Source organism: Fringilla coelebs, assembly GCF_963513975.1.
Source record: "Fringilla coelebs genome assembly, chromosome: 6".
Lineage (NCBI taxonomy): Eukaryota > Metazoa > Chordata > Aves > Passeriformes > Fringillidae > Fringilla > Fringilla coelebs.
Window position 1 is genome coordinate 40,233,738 of NC_140034.1, and position 20,654 is coordinate 40,254,391.

The following is a 20,654-nucleotide window of genomic DNA, read 5'->3' on the forward strand; positions in this document are numbered from 1 at the left end:
CTGGAACATCTTCTCATCCCCTGAAGAAATGTAAGAACTGCTCTCCCAAATGGGAGACTAAACTGCCCAGTGACATCACTATTTGGATGAGATTGCTCTGGAGCCCAAGACCCAGGAAAACAGATTTGAGCCAGTGCTGGAGAACACTAACCTGTGGCCAACATTGGCCCAGCAATGGCATGAAGAGGTATATCCAGTGCTGAATAAATGCTGAGTAACAGATGTAGTGAATGTACTGGATTTATCTCTAGGATCAGGGGAATCTGTTCTTGTATGTCAGTTCTTCATACACTGCTGTTTCAACTTCATTATAGTACTCCTATAAAGAACATGAGACTTAGGGATTTCAACAAATATCTGAGGAGAATTTGTGTGTAAATAATTGTTACAGAATGGCTCATAATTAAAATCCTAACCCTTAAAAATGGCAGTGAAATATTGTGTTATATCATTCTATAAATACAGCTAAATAGTTTCCTAAAGGGCTACGGAGATCATCACTGAAAAATCCCTTTCTCTCTGTGAGCATATAATTTTCTGTGGTGGCTTACATTTTTACTATTCTGAGTGCAGTTTACTGTTATGAGATGGAAGAACTATGATGAATTTTGGAATTCAGTCAATATCCCAATATTCTGCAAATTAAAGTTGGCTGTTGTGTGAGAAAATTCTCAGAGTCTAGGCTTTTAAACTAAGGGAAAAAGAAAGTGCTCCCTGGAGAAAATGGGTATTGGATAGTGTTACTTCAGTTTTGCCCAAGGGGAGTTTGGGATACTTGGTCTTCCTCCAAGAATTGATCCTTTTCAGACATTGTAGAATCTCTGCAGTAAGATTAGCTCTGTCTCTGGAAAAAGAAGGTGGGTCTCATCAACAAAAACCAATGTATTTCTACGTGTTCAGGAGAAGAATACACAACTTCTGTACTTACAGAAAATGTTACAGAGAGAAATTGCTCCCACGGTCATGGAATAAATAATAAGCCAATTAAAAGAAGTGAAATTATGTATTTGTGTGGAGCTTGGCAACGTGCCCAGCTCTGCTGTAGAGATGTGAGATTCATGAACAGCTCTTTCATCAAACTGACATTAACCCCCCAAATGATGAGACAGTTAATATGTCAATTGAGATGTCAGAAGAAAAAATTTTGATCAAGGATTAAAAAACACCATTCATCTACTCTACAAGAGTGCTGATAGTACTCTCTGATGGTTTTGCTGCCAAAATTTCCAAAGTGAAGTAATCAATAACTGAACCAAGTAATCAATCTCTCCAAATCATATTATACAGGAAGAAAACTTATTTTCAGTAACTGGACACTACAGAAGTCTAGAAAATGAAGTGAAGGGAAAAGGCTGTACTCAACTGAAACTGCTGGAACTACAGGGGAAATCTAGGTCAGCAAAATTCAATTACAAGAGCTGTGTAAGCAATTGAAAACACCACACTAATATTCATTAGAGGAAAAAAGGGCTTACTTAAACTTTCAAAAATAAATTTAAATTTGAAAGCTTAAATAGTCACAAAATATATGTTTGAATGTGATTACTCACACTTTAAATTCTAAATAGGAAATGTGTGGGTAAGCTGCACAAGTGACAATTACAATGCAGAAACCACACTACTTAGGCACTGAATTAATGTTATAATTCGAATCATGAATATCCACAACAAATTGTTCATAAAATATTAACAGAAAAACGTTTACCAAATAAATTTACAAACTCAGGCAATAAAGTTATTGTGAGGATTTTTCTGAGCATTTTGTCAACAGAAGAAAGAAATTAATGTACTGAATAAATCATCCTCCAGAAATAGCCTCTTATTTTGTGATTACTGTGGAGATTGGCAAAAGTAACAAAAACTGTAATGAAACTGTGTATTAACATTTTATTGTACAATTTATTTAAATGGGAGAATTTAAGGATTTTTAAGTTGCTGTAACTTGTAAGTCTATCTCATTTTACTCAGTTGGTTCTGGCATATTATTACTACACTGGGATAGCCTTGTCGTAAATAATGTTTTGGGGAAAGAAGGATTGTAAATCCTTTAAAGAGGGGGATGTTTTTCTGTTTTGAAAACTACTTGAATGCTCTTATCACTATTGGAATAGATTTTCTCACATGTCAGTTGAGGTAAAATATTGTGTGAAATCTAAATGTCGGTCACCCTATCAGAAACTGGTAGAAACAGAACCAGATAATAGTCTTCAGACAAAAGTGAACTAATGCATTTCATTTTGCAAAGATATTTACTGGCAGCTCCAGTTTATTATGCAGAGCATAACTTAAAAAGTTTTGGGGTAATACCAAAAGATTTGGGGGCTGAGTTTTAGTAGACTGTTACTTTTCTTAAATTTACATTATTTTATAAATGTTTATTCTCAAACCAAACAATGCTAGGTATCCGTTTCCCATATATCTGGAGTAACATGCACATATCCAGCCCATACAGATACTAAAAATAAACATTACCAGCTGATAACTCTGGAACACTTTAAACTGCAGTGTTGTCCATCAGCTGAGATCTTAGTATTGCTTAGGTATAAAAAACAACTCTAGACTGCTGTTAGAAATGGCATATATTTGGCTAAAAATAATGTCTTCTGGAGCCAATACAAAAAGGAGTCTGATTCCTATTGTATCAAACACACTTTGAGTTAAAGCTGTAAAAATATCTTGCTAAATACCATGGAAAGAGGTAGGATCAAAACTAGAGCAGATTTAATGGGCCACTTATTCTGTTTGTAGAAAGACCAGTGACTTTACTGCCTATAAAAAAATTACAGCTCAGTTTCATTCAGAAATGAATATTTTAAGCTCCCTTGCACGGCTTCATTCCTGTGAACAGCTGTTTTAATTCCAGGAGATTAAAAGGATTACATTTGGGAGTTTAAGCATAACTGCAGCATCCATTTCTTTCTCCCTCTGGGGCATTCAGCGTTGCCCTCCTGTGAATGAGTCATGCCTCAGGTTCTAATAACAGATCTCAAGTCTAACCAGATCTCAGGTTCTAATAATAGATCTCAAGTCTAACCTGACTTGAGTCATGTTTTGGGGTTTCATACAGCTTTTCATATTCCTGTAAGCAGCTTCTCCTCTGACTCCTCCCACGTAACATAACCCTGAGTTTGCAGTTACATGTGGTGTTGATGGTGGGTTTCCACAAGCCAGGTCCATCAGTTACCCCTAACTTAATACTTAATACTTCTACTCCACAGCCCTATGTCCTCATTTTACTTCAAGTGGTAATTTACAAATATGATCAATTACATCTAAATATATTAGGAAATCTAATTACCAACACTTATATGTGAATTTGAGGTCTGCCTGATTGTGCTTTGAGTTGTAAATATTTTCCTGGATTCTCCTGGCAAAGGATGATGCCAATAGCTTTGAACCTTGAATGAGATTCAGAAGAGCTGCTATGAATGACCGTGTGCGCTACAATTGAAGGGGAAAAGGGAAGGTACTGGGTTTTGATACTTTTTTTAAACAACTCAAAGTAGTCAAAAAGTCAGACTATAAGTTACTACTTTTCTTTAAAGCAAAAAAAAAAGTTATGTCTCATATAATTGCCTGAGTCTGTGCAGTGCCTAGTGAAAAAAAACTCAGACCATGAGGGGGAGACATACTGAAATATGCATGGGAATTAGAACCTTCTGCCTCCTCATAGAAAAACCTCTCATGTTCAAACAACCTGTTTGTCATTGCTGAAAGGATACATCTCTTTTCCTGCTGTGGGAAAAATGGGAAAAAGGGAAGGCACACTCAGTAGCTGCAAACTTGCTGGCACTCGATTGTGGGATTTTCCACTGACAGATCTTCTGTGCTGTTGCTGAATGGGGTATAGACCCTGTGGTCATGCCATAAACACTGCATTCCTCATGATCCTCCTGGCTGCTGTGTCATGGGAATCATGTCCTTCGTTATCAATACAGGCTGTTCTTGTAACCCTTGTTTGGCTGCTTCTTCCAGTGACTTCCCACACGTGCACATTTCCATCCCCGCAGCATTCCTGGAAATCTTGGTATTTCATTCCACAAAGACTGGCCCAGCTGGATTGCTATGGATGTAGTTTGGGGCAAGAGACAGAGTCCTAACAGAGATGTTCTGCTGCATCCCTGGGAGGCTTTGCATACATGGAGTTTTCCACATTCTCAAAGTGGTATTGGTTCAGGAGTCTCAGCTTCACATCTCTTGGGTATAAGTAGTAAAGGAAGTATAAACTTGCAGGGCAGCCTCAAAATGTGCCTGGGGCTCTGTCCTGCCACTGTAGCTTCCACACCAAGACTGCCTGAGGGAGATGCCCACTTCTGTCCCAGAGGGAGCTGAGCACATATCTGCATATGGGTCCAGGACAGTTCCCATCATGGAACAGTTCCCACCATGATTTGTGATGCTGCTCTCCCTGCTGAAATAATCTCTTGCTCAGCAGGTGTTTTCTTCACCAAGATGGTGTCTCTGAAGATGATGGTGCTGCATTATCTGGTATCTCTTCTGGAGGTAGTCAAGGATGAGGGAGAAGATGCAGCTATAACTGTATGTTTGTGTGTGTGTGACAATGTTTGAGGTGAACTGGGCCCGTTCAGCGGCAGCCTGGTGAAACCACCCCTAGGCTGACACTGGAAATCCTGCAGCCCTGTCTGTGGGGTTCTGCATATCCCTAGAGCTGGAGAGAGACCCTCACCTGGATGAGGAAAATGTCACTCGTTGCTATAGGGCAGTAAGTAGAGATGTGATCCCACTGGACAGGGTGGCTTCTACCCTCGGGGTGAAATCAGGACAAGGGGCATTTATGGTCACAGCAAGGGGATGTTAAAGTCCTCAGGACAGAAATGGCTTTCAGACACAGGCAGGCTGCCTGGTACTGCTGTCCCTGTACATTCCAGCTGATGGCTGGACACCAGGTCAGGCAGGATCAGTGACTGCCTGGGCTGCTCACCACATCCTGAGCTGCTGGTATCTCATGAGAGTTGTCCTGGGACAACGGAGTGGTCACATCCTTGGGCTGAACCTTGCTCTGTCTCTGTGGCCATCTTCAGCCTTTTACAGTCCTGAACAATAAGGATCAGACCAACTTCACACAGACCTGCACTTTGCATCTTGGCAGGGAGTGCCTCCTCTTCCAGTGGAATCACAAGAAGAAACTGCAGGGTCTTAACATCAACTGGGTCTAATATTTTTGTGGCACAGATTGCTTGGTTTTCCTAAAAAGAAAACTTCCAAACTATTGTAGCAATTTCAGCAATACACAGATGATCACAAATTCATTAATTTCATCCATTGCCAACAATATTTCAGAACTCTTACCAAAATCATTATTCCCCCTTCAAGGGTAAGTACCTGAATCACCTAAGCCTGCCTTTTCATCATTGTGTGGAACACCTTAATCACACCTGAAATTCCTCTCAAAAATAACACTAGGATGTTAGTCCTCACCCACTGGCTTTGCAGTATTATTTCCTCCATTTTGTTTTGAAGGGGCTTGGGAATCAAAACTGGCAAAAAAAATTTCTAGACCTGCATTTTTAACAGCATTTTGAAGGACTACTCCTTTAATGATGGGTTGATAGCAGCACTTGATTGCTCAGAGTAACTCAAACAACGCAGCAGAAGCTGAACCCGCCTTGCAGTGTCTGAAGAACTGAAGAAATGCCTCTTCTAAAGCAGCCTCAGGGCTGCTGTGTTCAGAGGCATTTGCACAGCCACTGTGGGTAAGGAAGCAATCTTGGAATTAAGGCTTCTCTCAAGATCTGACTGTTTCTTCATCTTACAGTATAAACACAGACAGGCCTTTAAGCAAATTCTTTCAGATTAAGTCTTTTTGGTGCCTCCTTTAACAAAATAAAAGAATTTTTTAGAAAATCATTTTTCCATGTAAATTTTACTCTGAAATTCAAATTAATTTTCCATTGTTCTTTTCTAGAAATGTATTTCTCTGAGAAAAATGTCAAGTTTTCTAGTGTTACAAGCTAAGGAAAAGTATTTCCTTTTTTTCAGGCTTAAAAATACAATTCTTAAATACCCAGGTTAGTAATATATTTAACTATCTCTATATGCTGCAAATTAAAATAACAGTCTATTTTTTCTCAGATCTCTTACAGGCTTGTCTTGGTCAAGAGAATATAATTTTTAAAGTGTGATTGCAGGCAAGGCTATAAAATGAACACTCCAGGAGCTGTGACACTCTTGCAGATCTCTTATGAGATCAGAAGGGAAGAGCTTAGCTACTTTCTTGACAAAAAATTTCTTCTCTGAACATGTGCATGAACTCTGGCAGCATTATCTTGTCCTGTGATAGGCTTAATCATCTCTGTGGGTCCAAAAATGGCTTGTGGCTAAACAAGCACCCTTAGCTGTACCCTGCCTGCCAGAACTGTACAAGGAAAGCAGTAGGAAGTACCAGTCCTCTCCTGGAAGTAGATTCATCTTGTCCACCTCTCTTGTGATTTAAGGATATAACAGAATTTGGAAGAGAGAAATAATTTTTGGAAGTGGAAAGGTTAGGCTGGTGTAGGACTCTGTCCAAGACCTTTTCATGCTCAAGACCGTGAAGACCACAAAATCATTTTTTAAAGTTTGGAGCTGTTCTCTTCAGCCAACTAACTAAACCCATGATGATGTCAGTGGTATACTTAAGAGACAACCCTATGAATGAAGGGGGCTAAGAAGTCAGACCACATTGATAGTGTGTTTGGCTGTAAGTGACTACTGGAAAAGAGAAGCATAAAATTCTTTTTTAATGAAGCTTTTTATTCAATTGTTAAATAGAAAGAGGTAATAACTTAACTGTGCAGACAAAAGGAGAAGTACACCAGTTGTATAGAATTTGTACATTTTTATGGCTTGGGGAATAAACTTTTTCAGGAAGATGAAAACTTTGATTCTTAATAGAATTAAATTTCATACTGATCCAAGCCAAGACAGGAGCAAAGTAGGAAACACATAATTTCAATATTCACAGAATAAGTTCTTCTTCATTAAGTCAGTTGTGGATGCTAGATCTTCTTTGGGTCCTCACTGTAAATGAAATAAGAGAATACTTAGCTTTCAGAAGTCTCTGAACAAACTGTAGCATCTCTAAAATATGTATATGCTAAATCACATTTTATCTGGCAGCTAAGATTGCTTTATATTTGTGGACACAGCAAAGTGCCACAGGGAGTTTCTTAATTTTTCCTTCCTTCCATAGCAACAGTGGACAGAAATAGATATTACAAAGAGACAATGCAAAATTGCTGGTTTGGTTTGACTAGATGGTCAAGTTAGTGCATTTCAGTGGATCCATGCAAACTCTGTGTGCTTGTTCCAATCCCATGGCAGACACAAGGCTGCAGGACACAGCCACTGTGTTTCCCCCAACAGAAGCTGCACTGCTGTGCAGTTGCTGTGGGCTGCAGTCACACACACAGGAATTCTTTTATTGCAGCTGGTACATGCTAACTCGAAAGCCTGTGGTCACATAATTGTTTAGCTGTGGCCTTAATTCTTAATGAAATGGGACTGAAGAAAATGTGTTCTAGCTGGAAAGGTTCCAGGAGTCCTGACCATGGAAATGCTGCCTTTCTTCTTGTCAGGGGGCTGGGTGACTGTTCACCATAGATCTGTCTCACCACCTGAAGTGTGTGATTTAAAACTGCACCTTTCCAGGGGAATGATGCATTCAAATGCTGCATTAAGGTTTATTCTCTTTCTACTGCGCTAGTAACGCTCGTAGTGCCATTAAATTGATTGTCCTTATTGGCACATGCTCTGGAATGGCACATATCTGAGAGGGAAGGTGAACAGTGAATCACCTGGCTAACACCACTTATCCTGAGTGTGGCCTCATCTGCATGAATGAATAAATAGAGTCAGTGGAGAACTGATCCCTTATGGCAAAAGCAAGGAAGGAAGTGATGACCCTCATGGAAAGCAGTTCTTCAATGTTTTTCCTGAGTGAATAGAAAGGTTGATTTGGCATGGACTGTTTTCCTTGCTATTCTCCTTGTTCTATGACTTACCAGCAGTAAAGGTGGCTTGGAAACCAGAAGCTGTCTGGGCACCATCTGTGATGAACTCTACGAGCATAAGATTACCAGAAGCAACTAAGCCATTGGGAATCTTTGATCCACAGGTTTTGTCCATTAGAACTGGAGAAGACTTGCTGGATCCATCATAAACTTTAACATAATCCCCCTGACAGCCTTTAGTATTTTGCAGCTGAAAGGCTTGAAAGTGCAGGGAGACCTGGAAGGGAAGAGAAAATAAATTTTTAATATATAAGTATACTTCTTTCATGGAATGTCCTTTAAAACAGACAGAACCTAAACTGTAGCCAAGCACAGACTCACAAACTAGAACTGCTTACCCAGCTTTGCCTGTCTTCCCCTGAAGTTGCAGGGCTCAGATCTGAATCACTGAATCTCCCATGCTCAAGCTTTGTCCTGATTTTTCAAACCTGAAGCCCAACTTGTGGAGCTTTTTCAAAAATCACAACTCTGAATTGTCTTTGTCTATACCTGGCTTAAGCACATACCTCTCTAGAAGTAGAGACTATTCTGAAATTTTTCTCATCTGGAAACTGCTGTACAAAGCACAAGCAGCTCAGCCATCTTTCAAGACCACTGTTAAGCTGTGTGTACCTTTCTGGATCGGGTTCGGAGGAGCCAGACACAGTTGGTGTTATCTGAGTAATTCCTTGGGTAGTTGGAAGATCTCAGTGACCCAGAAGGTCCATCAAGAATAGTGCTGCAGCGACCTGAGGAAAAAATGCTTGCTTCAGAATTGCAGAAGATTTCAGTCATTCACAACTACAATCTCTTCAGAATGGACTGGTCCCTGTTTTCTGATCTATCAGCATTCATTTCAGAGTACTGGTACATCTTGATTAAAAGGACTATTCATGTTGTCCTAATTTTCACATAATGCATCAAAGAGGAAAGTAAAGTAGTGCTCTGAAAATAATTCAATTTTTATTGATTAGCTCTGTCATTTAGCAAGATATCTTCTGGAACTCCTTACAGAGTGAGAGGTTTCAATTTACTGCAGTTGGTGCCACTGTTTTTCATTGAGAAGTGAAAGTTAAGTGATGTCAGAAGAGTCAAGCACAAATACGACGCCTCTGCAATGCTTAAATTCTAAGCTTAGGAGGAGCACTTGGAGTGCAAGAGGTAATTCTTTAATCAGTTTTATTTTTCCCTCAGATGGAATAAATTTCTGTGATTGTATATAAAAAATTCTTCTAGCAGAGTTTACATATAAAGAGTTTAAACGTACAAATTTAGAATGACAAACTTTTGAAAACTGGACAAGGCAACATGAAACTGTTCAAGTTCAAAGGAGCATAAAACGGGGTTTGTTTTTTTTTTTGGCTCAGGTCTTAAATACCAGCTGCTGTGAGCGGTGATATCTAGTTTTTTGGGGATTTATAGTTGTCTGCTGAACTGTAAAAAGCCAAATTATTCCATTGAAGTTTAAAATGTGGTATGCAGTTAGTCTAGTTGCACAGCAGCCATTTATGCTAATAGCAAATGTGTTTGATTTAATTTAGGGGCAGTTTCCATTTTCTCACTAAGGACAATGTGCCTCCAGCTTCACCTTTTCATTCCCTCCCAGAGTAACCCTAGTGGGCACCAGGAATTCATGAGAACAATCTCACAGTCTGATGAAAAACTGCTGTCTCTGGCACGTGCCCAAATCTGAGTTGAAGATAACGGGGTGGCCCGGAGATACTTACTGCAGTTGTAAAGTTTGTTGATTTTGGCCACATCCAAGTTGCTCATCCCTTGTCTCTGTCCAATATGTACTGATCTATCAGGAATTGGTACAATAGTTGCTTTCCCAGTGGTATTGCTGAATGTGTATCTGAAAAAACCCATGAGAAACAAAGCTCTCTAAGCACCATAACTTCTTTCAGGATTCAGTAGGATGCTTTGGAGGGAGAACAAGGATTGTACATAAGCTGTTGCCGGGACTAATAGAGCTGTTTAAACAGGTCTCATTGAGATGTCCACTAGTAAGCAGAGTCAATGTCCAGATGTCCTCCTCTGCTCCCAAGCCCAGCAGTGGAGGGCTCCCTAATGGAAAGCTAATGGACAGTGTATCCCAGTCCTAGGAAGCAGTTGGAGGTCTGAACTGACTCATGCTGTCTTTCTCAAAAGGGGAATTGGGGAAACTGGTAGTTAGGAGAGAATGATGATAGAAACTACTTCAGATGTAAGATTTGAGTTCCCAAAATAGCAATGCCATGCTGCTACTTACGGGCCATAGTGCATTACTGAGGAATAGTCATACGGAAGACCCAGGTTATTGGAGTTTTCAAATTTCCTGAAGTCTGGTCTGTCAGCTGTAACATATGATATTGTACTTAGAATATGCTTCCTCCCTACTCCCTTCAGGGGAAAAGGGAGAGCTGGGAGCAGTAGGATGTGTCTATACCACTTCCTACATTGAGGAGTTCACAGAACTTACCAGGACTGATGTACTCCCACATGATCTTTACGTGTTTGTCTCTGTCACTTCGGGAGTGCTCATGCAAAAAGCCCAGAGCATGCTCCAGTTCATGCTGAATTACTCCTTTCCACATGCAGCCTCCTTTCATCACAGACACAGTCTGTCCACCTCCTACTCTCCCATAGTTGGACCAGCAGCTGAGAGAGGCATTGAACAACAACAAGACTTATGGGATTCTTATTGGCAGGCAGGCAAAGAGACAGAACAGAGAACCTTCCTTCACACATCTCTTGTGGCAGTGGAAGGATTCCTCTCTCCACTGTGATAGTCAGAGTGTACAGAGGCAAAAGTGACCATGGCATATAAAAGAATGAAGTGTATGATCATTGGTAAATCTTCCTGGATGAGTTTTGTTAGCACAGAGGCTCCTGAATTCTGACTTTACCATTACTTTAACTCCCTTGAAATTACAATTTTTTTTTTTCAAAATACTAAGGACAGTATCAGAGCTGGAGATAAGATGGAGGTAACACTTTCAAGAAGTGTTGAACAATTTTCTCATAAGATCTAATTCTGAGCTTGATGGCCAACAGCTTGATGGCCAACAGCCAACAGAAAACTGTTTATATCATAAGTTTAAGTTGGTTTACTTTTGTAAATAGGATCTACATTATTCAATATATGTTGTGCTGAAGTGTGCACTATACCACACAGAAAACATGGGCTTAGACATTCTTTCCCCCTTAATGGTGCTTTTCTATGATTTGTATTATTTCAGTATCCTGATGTATCTTATGAGCCCTTGCCCTAGTAAGGTACACAAGGAAGATACCTTGGCACTGTGATAAAACAAAAACTTTTCTGAGGTCACACAGAATCAGTGTAGGGAAGGATTGAAAACTAGAGTAGAAATAACTTGTTAATTTATCATTTAACTCACCCATCGGCAGATCTGATGCTGAGGTAGTCATGTTCTGCCTTGCGCTTCACAAAATTAATACAAGTCAGAGCTTCAAATTCTGCCATGGCATCATGAATCCCTTTTACATGGCTCTCCTCTGGGGAAGCAATGGTTAAATTTAGGGGTCACAAGCAGAGATCAGCAGATGCCATTAAAATCTCACATATTCTCAAAAACAGGGTAAATGAGGGGCAGAAACATTAGTCTAGGTTCCTTCTCTTTTTTCTTTTTTTGCTCAGTACTGAGTTTTGTTTAAGATTTTAACAGCCTGGCACAAGATCCTCTACATCCAGATATTTGTCCAAATGTATTCAGGTGCCTCTTTTTTCAACGACTTGTTCTTAATTATAGTGGCCATTTTTGATGTATCTTATTGGACACTTGGAGACAATTAAGGGAAGCTGTTTTGCTGATGAAAAGCAGATCATTGAAGCTCCACTGAAATAGTAATGAACCTTATATAGGAAGGTATTCTGGAAGACACCGTTAGAAGGAATGTTTATTGTTGTCTCCAAAAACAACAAAAACATGATGCAGGCAAAATGTCTCAATTATATTTTGGTTCAGGTCATTGTAACTTAAAATTTATCTGTTCTTGCACAGCACAAGTAGATCCTCAGAATTGATTTATTCAACCGTTTGCGTGCTCGCTCAATGTAGGTTTCTCTCTGAAGTGTATGGGACAAAACCCATTAAAAATAATTTCTATTTAAACCCACCATAAGCAGGATCCAGCTCATAGGGAATACGAACGATCCCATCACTGGACTGGGGCCAGTGGCACTGCCGACAGTTGATGGCACTGCGACTCCTTCGTGGAACTATGTCACCTTCCTGCAAGAACTGGGAGCTGTCTGGGGAGAGAGAAAGGGCAGAAACATGTGAGCCATAATTTGCTGGGCACCTGCTAAGCACACTGGAAAAAACAAGCAGTCTCAATAATAAGAATGATGCTTTATTCTGGTACTATTTAACTATCCATCATGTGACACTGAATGAATGGCAACAAATAACTCCCCAGGAAGGTGCTGGGCAAAAGCAGAAGGTTCCAATAAGGAAACCCAAGAAGGTGGGCAACTCAAAAAGAGGAGTGTTGTCAGGAGAAAACTGTAGGAATGTTTGGTGTCTCTTTCTACAGACTATTTTACTTCAAGTACAGTCACTTGAATGACACTTGAAGGAGAAAATGTGAGAAAAACAAGCTGATAGATCAGGGAATGTTTGGAAGGATGGGGGAAGAGGAAGTCTGGAGCAGCGAGAATGGAGCTGACTGCAGCTCACCTAGGAGTCTGCACTGCAATGCCATATGATGGCTGAGTGCAAGCGATGCTTCATTAAAAAAAAAGGTTGTTAAATAAGCATACAAATACCCACATTTTCTCTTTATGTCCAAAGAAGGACAAAGATGTTGAAAGATGAAGCTGAGGAAACTGTCTGAATCGTTTTCAGTTACCTCCACACCTAGGAGCACCTTCAGTACTGACATGATAGTTTGAGATGCTATAGGGCTTCAGCAGACCCCACCATAATCCCAGCAGTATCTCTTACATGGTGGTGTGTAAGATGAGAAACACATTGCACAGATTGTGGTAAGACATGGTACCTCCCACATCACCTTAAAAAAGCAAAAAAGACAGCTCCCTCCCTTATAGACAGGAATTTGGTGGCATTACCTTTGTTAACTTTCAGAATTTTGTTAAAAATATCTTCGTCCTCCTCATCAGTCTCTGTAGGTGAAGGAGATTCTGTGCAGAAACACAAGAGTATCACTTTCTCATTCCCAGAGGAAATATGAATCCTGATTTTTTACTCTGATGATGCATGATTTTTCCAGTGACGCATGTAAAACTTACAGAGTCTATTTAGGGACTGGAGGGATGTTCACTCATGTAGATGTTTGTTCACTGACACAATTTTGAGAACCTCCTTGCTGTGGTTATTTTGGCATTAATCTAGTCCCAAAAGCCATTCTCCTTCAATTATTTCATTCTCTCCTTTTTTCCTTTTCCTAGCCATCATATTTTTAGGCCTGAGATGGCACAGTTTTACTTCTTTATGAACAACTCACGCTCAAATCCCCAACATAAGATACCAGAAACAAAAATGGATGGAGAGCAGTCCTGCTACTTCTTGCTGGACACCATGACCTCCTGAAAAACCCTCAAAATCAATGGAACTGCATTCCTGTTCCACAGGTTGGACTGATGTCCCCACCTAAGCCCAGCATCAGGGACTCATAGGCCTTGGTAGCAAAATAAGCCAGCCATGCACATTATGCAGCAAGTCTTGACATCAATAAAAAGCAGAAACACATGACCTCTGTGCTTCTAACCTTTAAAAGTGGCTTAATTCAGGACATTAATTAAGCAGAGCTATTTTTAGCAAAAGTAACAGCTGAGGTCTTTAGCAAAGCCAAGAGACTTTGTTTTGCATGAAACATTGTGGTGAGTGCATTCATTTAAAATTCCTCATAAAGGTTCATTTGTATTAAGCCTGTGTTATTTTCTGAAGTAACTGAGTAGATAACAATCAGTATATCCCCTCAAATATGTATTTGTAGGTGGAGTAGTACATACCATATATATCCTCCTGCGTAGTAACCTGCAAGAATACATTAATACCACAATTAATATACAATATTACATTAATATACAATACATTAATATTATATCACAATTTATAATGTAACATTAAATTAAATAATAAAACATACAAATTATCAACAGCATCCAGGCTACCATTGGCAGCATCTTTCACCAGTGTAGCTTTTATATACTGTGCCTTGTGTAGAGAAGTACCATGGGGTGGTAGATACTCTTCTTTGGTACCTTGGTAAATAGGGATATCACAAAGGCAAATGGAATATGAAGTGTGGAATAAGGTTCAACTCTGATGCAAGGTTGAGCAGAGAAGACTTTGCTGCACAGGTGTAAATACAAGTGGAGTCCAAGAGTCCTGGCCTCACTTTCCACAATATTGAACCCCAAAGTGATCAGAAGAGCTGAATTAGCTTTCCTTACCTCAGTAGGCTCTGTTGCTGCAAAAAGAAAAAGGAAAAAAGACAAGCATTAGATTCTGAATGCAACTTCACAGCATGGATGAACCTCCTCAGCCAGGGGAATGCCTTTGGCAGACCCCTTGGAGGAGTGGAGGGGAATGGAGTGCACAGCTGATGCACAGGCACAGAAATTAAAAATCTATTTAACCAAAAAACTATGAAAATTCCTAGCAGACTGTGCTGAGGAACAGAATCATGATCATTTGCCATCTAAGAATCAGCAAAGCATTTTATCAGCATCAGTGTGGAAAAATTGCAAAAGAAATCTGTGACAAAAAATGCTTTGTCCCCAGATTTCCCTGCAACAGGTGCAGGCTGACCAGCTCAACAGTAACCCCTGGTTTCACAGTGTCAAGCAATAAGATTATAACATGTGATGGAGGCTATAATTTAGCATGGGGAAAATAAACTCAGCTACAGTATGCACCTGACAGCAGCTTGGTATGATTCCGAGTTCTAAAGTGCCTTTCTACTGTGATGCCTTCTGATTTTTACCAAATATGAGATTCTAGATACAAACCAGAAGTGAAAATCTGACCTGATGTATACATTTCTATCTTCATTTTTATAATATCAAAAAAGTTTAAAAATTGGAAGGGCCTTCAGAGGTCATCAGTTTGTCTGCTTTCCCTAAGGCAGAAACAGTTTTATCTGTATTATTCCTGACCACAGTTTGTTTGACCTGTTCTTAAGTATGATGGATATGTTGCAAGCCTATCTGGCAATCTCTTCCAGTTTCCTAATAATTGCAGTCTTCCTTGTCAAAGTATGAAACAATTTTGTTTTTCCTAGTTAACACTGAAACAGAGAACACTCATGTAAACAGTCATTATTTCCAAGCCCATCTGTGCCCCAAATTTTACTATAATTTTTCTCAGTAAAAGATTTGCCAAGCTCTATCACCTCTTGCAGCACCGTTCCCTTTTCATAATTATTGCTCAAACATAATGAGGAGATGTCTTCCTTTTCAGACTCTATCTAGCACCCACAACAGAATTTCTTTTATTGAGACAAAAAGACTTCAGTCTGTGTTTTCAGACTGTTACTTCAGTTATATGGCAATGGAAGTCCACTGCAGTGATGGTGGTTTATTATAGAAAAATTTGGTCAGTTCCCACCAGCTGCATCAGAGAGATCCGTGGCATCTGAAAACATCCTGCAGGGAAGAACATTTTTGAGATGGGTTGACCGGACCCAGAATTTATGTGCCCAAGAGGCCCTAGATTAATTGAGTAGTCAAAGTCAGTGGAAATTAGGCTTCAGATTCCTAGGCACATAAAGCCTGCAACTTCTTTTTAAAACCCAAATGAGACACCACAGAAGGCGTCTGCCATCTCCTTGATGAAATGAACATCTGGTGTGATAGGGCTTTCAAAATTATACAGCTCACATTTTCCCTACACTCTAAATACTAAAAGATGTCTCAAAAGGCACAAAAAGCAGTACCAATGATAAATTAAAACTCATTGCATGCATTTGTCCCAATAAACCTGCAACTTTGAGTCTAACTGACTACCTTGAACTTGAGCAAGAGTGCCCCTCGGTCCCTTCCAAATATACTGAGCAGTAATTTTGCAACATCCCTTTTTTCCCATGCCATAAATGACAGTGAAAAAGCAGAATTTGTCAATTTTCTTTTGTCACTGACTTGCTCTATGTCAAGCAAATTTTTCCAAGGTGTCTTCTTTTTGCACACCCAGCCTGTTCATTTCTTGCTGTAGTTAATGTCTGCCTACAGTTTTCTTTCCGTTGACCTCCGAAGGTCTGCAATTATCTCCTTGTATTTTGCAAGTTAACAAAAGCTGTTCAGCTAAGCCTGTTCCAAACCAGAACAAAGCAAAGCTTTCTTTGATGCCTGACATCTTTTTCATACGGCTGAACTGAGGTAGGCAAGGAGGCAAATGATTAGCAGTCTTATTATAACATTCAACTTAATGAAAAGGTATCAAGATGTCTAATTAAAATTTTATTTTCAAGCCTGTGAAAGCACATCTAAATAAACCTAATAAACCATGCCCCAAAGTCTGTGTAAAGCACATCTTTGTAAAAACACATCTGCACTCAGCTCAATAACAAGTTATGAAACATAGCCTTACTCAAAAGGCCTGTCGGTGCTTTCACATGCTCTAAAAGCAAGTCAAAACCAAGAATGTAATAAACAGTCAAGAAATAACAGGTACTTTTAAAATACACTATAAATCCTACTTACTTGTTGTGCTGTTTTCATAGTCCTCCTGCAAAACCAACAGGTAAAAGGCATTATTCTTCCATAGCTGACAAATGCAGCAACAATAGTATCAAAATCAGGATGAATGGAGGAGCTAAATCATTATATTGCCTTTATTTATTATGATATCACTAATATTTTCTTGCAGAAAATTTATCAAAGTGGGCCTTCACAGCTTCACTCCCGGGAGGACAGATCAGCCAGGCGACAGGGCACGCTTGCAGGGAGCGGCTCTCACCTGAATGGGGAAGCCCAGGGCAGCGGGGAGCAGAAGCGCAGCGAGGACCAGGCACCTCTGCAGCTCCATGGCGCAGCGGGACCGAGCACGGCAGCGAGCCCTTACCCCTGCCCCACGGAGCCCTAGATATAGCGGCGGAGCCTGCTCTGCCCGGCCGGGAAACCTGCCCCAGCCAATGGGAATCCCAGCAGGAAGCAAACTTCTGCTGCTGCCTCAACAGCCGGCTTAGCCCCGGGGCATCTCCCGGTGGTGCTGCGCTATCGCCGCCGCCGTGAGCATCCCTCGGCCTCCCGCGGTCATTCGTGCCGCTCTCTAGAGCTGGCTCGGCCTCATGCTTGTGCTGCCGCACACTTCCTCTGCTGCTTAGAGGATCTTTCCTGAAATGTTCGGTTTGACTGTTACCACCCTTGCTCCTGGGTAACTCTCCAGAGATCTGGATTGTTAGGATTTCAGAGGGTAGGTGACTTTTTTCCTTTATGTCGCTGAGATTACAGAAGGCCATGACACTATTGTGTTGCTTTGAAACATAGAACACGTCTACCCGGTGAGCTTATCAATGTGACTTCCCTGAGACAGCTTATGGTTCTATAAGTCAGATTTTTGGCTCTTCCTGTGTGTTTCCTGGTGTTTCACCACGTCAGGAGCATCTCCCGTGTTCCATTGTTTCTGGCACTCTGACAGTTATAGGTGCCCTCATGAGTATTGGGACCAGCAATCAGAGCAGGGGAAAAGAGAGCAGCAGCATAAGCAGCACTTACTCATTTTGAGAATGATTAACAGGTTTGTTTTGCTGGAGTGCACTTGTCCAGAAGTAGAGCGCAGTTGTCTAGAGGAAGCAGTGAGCAGATGTAGCAAGAAATGCTTGTAGGAGGCAAACCAGCAACCACTGAGCCTCTTATCACAGCAACCCCTTCTCACAGCAAAGCTCTGCTTACTGAACCATTTGCTGCAGCTGCTGTAGCTGGGAAAGCGTCTGGTCTCTGATACACTTTTGGTTTGTGTCAGAGTACATTTTCCATGCATGGAAAAGGAAACTGAATCACAAAGTGCACTGGTTCTGTCTCTAGACCATGCTGGTGCTCGGATACCCTCAGAGTAAGTTTTAAACCCATTTATTCCTTATTTCTGTACTGAATAAGATGTTCTAGAAATTCTCCATGTTGGTGAATGAATCAAGAAGCAGCAGAAGGCTTTCCATCTATTTGTCTCCGAATCATACCCAGTCAAGAGTAGGAATTAGATGGAAATGGAATCTGAATTGTGTTGGAGGAGATTACTCTTTATTTATTTTAGTGATGGGAAGTTCTCAGTGCACACTGCTGACTATTTTAAGAAAGTCTGGATTGGCAAAGTCCAGGGATAAGCTTTGATCACCCCCACAGGGAGGCAGCACAGGGGGATATTGGTTTTCCTTTTCTGTGTCTGCCCCAGGCGCGGGTTAGTGAACAGCAGGGTGGCACATGGTCCTGTTGACCATGAAAGAGCATCGAGCAGCCATTGTCAGCGTGTTAATCCTGTTGTGTGTCCTTTGTGCACATAAATGTTCTCAATAAGAAATGCTAAGTGTCTTTTTTAATACTTGTCTTTCAGAAGGATGAAAATCTTTCTTGTGCTGAAGCAAAGCTGTGCAGCTCTGGTCTGCAGCGGAGAATGGTTCTCCATGTTCCTCACTCAAAACAAAAGTCCGTGATGCCAGATACTTCGGCATGCCAAAACCACACTGTGACATGGAGCTTGAACATAATCTGCTTCCATTAGAGTTTAGGAGGAAAAAAAGGAAAAATCAGACGACTGTCAGGTGGGAAAACCAGTCCAGGAGCAAAAGGAAGGATCAGAGGTAGTGAGAGAATTAAACAAATTTAAAAAGCAAGATAGGAAGGTTGGTAACCTCAGCATCTTTGTAGCATGTTATTGGGAAAAATACTACTCCTGAATGACTGATTACCTGCCTGTGCTCAGGAAAGAGTGAAGCAAAAAGGATGCAACATGTTTTATCCTGGACAATGCTGACAAACTAAACAGTTCATGAAATAGATTGCTGCATGCCACGTTTTCCATAAGCTAACAAATAGTGCTGATGGGGGAGGTGGCTCTTTGGGTTTAAGGATGTGGCTGTAAATGTTGTAGCTGGCAAAAAAAACAAAACAAAACCACACAAGAGAGTGAAGGGGAGTGCTGATACTCACGGTTCCTACCAGCTCTGAAGATCTTAGCACCTTGTGCCTCGTATTTAGATTCGATATTTGGTTATTTTCCAAAGTGTGATACTCATGAGGGAGGAATTGTCAGCAGATCTGTTTTCACTAATCAAAATACATTCTAATTTATTGAGACTTTCCATTAACAGGACATAATTTTACTAGATACAGTGAAGCTGGTACCTCTAGTAGAGAAAATGCCACTGAAATTGTTTTGAACCCTTAGGAACCAAACAGTGACTTCCTTCACAAAGGCAAGTTGTCTTTGCATGTATGCAAGGAAATCACGTGGGAAGTTTTGTCACACCTGAGCTCTCCTATCCCATTTTCTGGTGGACAGTAGGGATTCTACAGATTTTGAACACGTGGATAATTATTAGCAGATGTCCAAAACCAACATCAGAATCTCAAGAACTACTTGAACAGTGTCATAGTCCACAAGAAGTCTCTCAGCAGAAAAAAAAAGCACTGCTCCTAAATGAACACCACAAAACTTGGAGTTATGCCTGTTAGACTTGTTTGCAGAAATCTGTAGGCATAACCAAGAAAATAATATACAGACATACCAATTAAAAAAAAATGTTTTCTCTTCTGTTGATATGGGAATTCACTACAAGTATATATAGTAAAACTCAAAACAGCAGATGCATGAAAGATACAACTCTGCAAAAATCTTTCCTATTTTGCTCTGTCATATGTCATTTAGTCATATGTGTTATTCTCTTTGGAGTCTTTCACTGTAAACAGCTCCTAAAGTATAACATAAACCATCAAGATTTAATTATGGAAAGAAATTGCACTAATTGCAACTAATTGCTGTGCCATGAAATGTAGGGAAAAAATCATTCCAGGAACTAATAGAAACCTTTATGCTGAACAGCTTGTGGAAGTTATGTGATAGCTACCATAACTGATTCATGGTAAGATACTGACTAATCTTGAAAGTTTAAAATCATCTGGCTTTACTCAAACCAACCACTGAAGCAATGGTATAGACCACAAACATAACTGAAATTGCTGTGGATTGGCATCACATGAATAAACACCACACAGTTACATATGCAATCTGGGGTTAATGACAATTCTGAACCAGGAATATATTATTTTAGGTAGAATTGCTCAGTATCATTTCCCAGGAATGTCTGCTTTGTGCAGCATTTCAGTATTTTGGCTCACTTTCATTTGGAAAAGGAATTCTGGTTTCCACTGAGCTGTTGGTTCATGAATTCTGAACCCCCATCCTCTGCCCAGTAAGTCTGCTCCTGTGCAGTGCTTTCAGCTCTGTGCTTTTTGTCTTCTTTACTAATTCCCTAATCACACAGAAATCACTTCCTTTTTCGTGGTGTCTTTATGATCAGACACTTTTCAGATATAAATCAGTCTTCACACAAGCTTTCTCTGTGCTGGCTTAAAGGACTTTGAGCCTTTTAGTCTAATAATTCCACCCTTCTTGATTCTACAATTATATTTTCATTCCTTCCAAGCTGCCTGTACCTTTTTGGAGTGCAGTGATTAGGAGTGGACAATTTCAGTGGAAT

At 40.4% G+C, this 20,654-nt stretch overlaps 1 protein-coding gene across 1 annotated transcript; it reads right to left on the reverse strand.

The window, feature by feature from the left end:
- Window positions 1–7,992: 7,992 nt before the first annotated feature.
- On the reverse strand, window positions 7,993–16,987 carry LOC311155484 (astacin-like metalloendopeptidase; the record flags this gene model as incomplete). Its single annotated transcript, XM_084208709.1, has 12 exons — window positions 7,993–8,229; window positions 8,625–8,740; window positions 9,719–9,846; window positions 10,243–10,327; window positions 10,453–10,631; window positions 11,375–11,492; window positions 12,115–12,249; window positions 13,069–13,140; window positions 13,972–13,996; window positions 14,416–14,432; window positions 16,663–16,687; window positions 16,919–16,987. The coding sequence occupies 12 exons, from the start codon at window positions 16,985–16,987 to the stop codon at window positions 7,993–7,995; spliced, it is 1,206 nt and encodes a 401-aa protein (XP_084064835.1).
- Window positions 16,988–20,654: the final 3,667 nt, after the last annotated feature.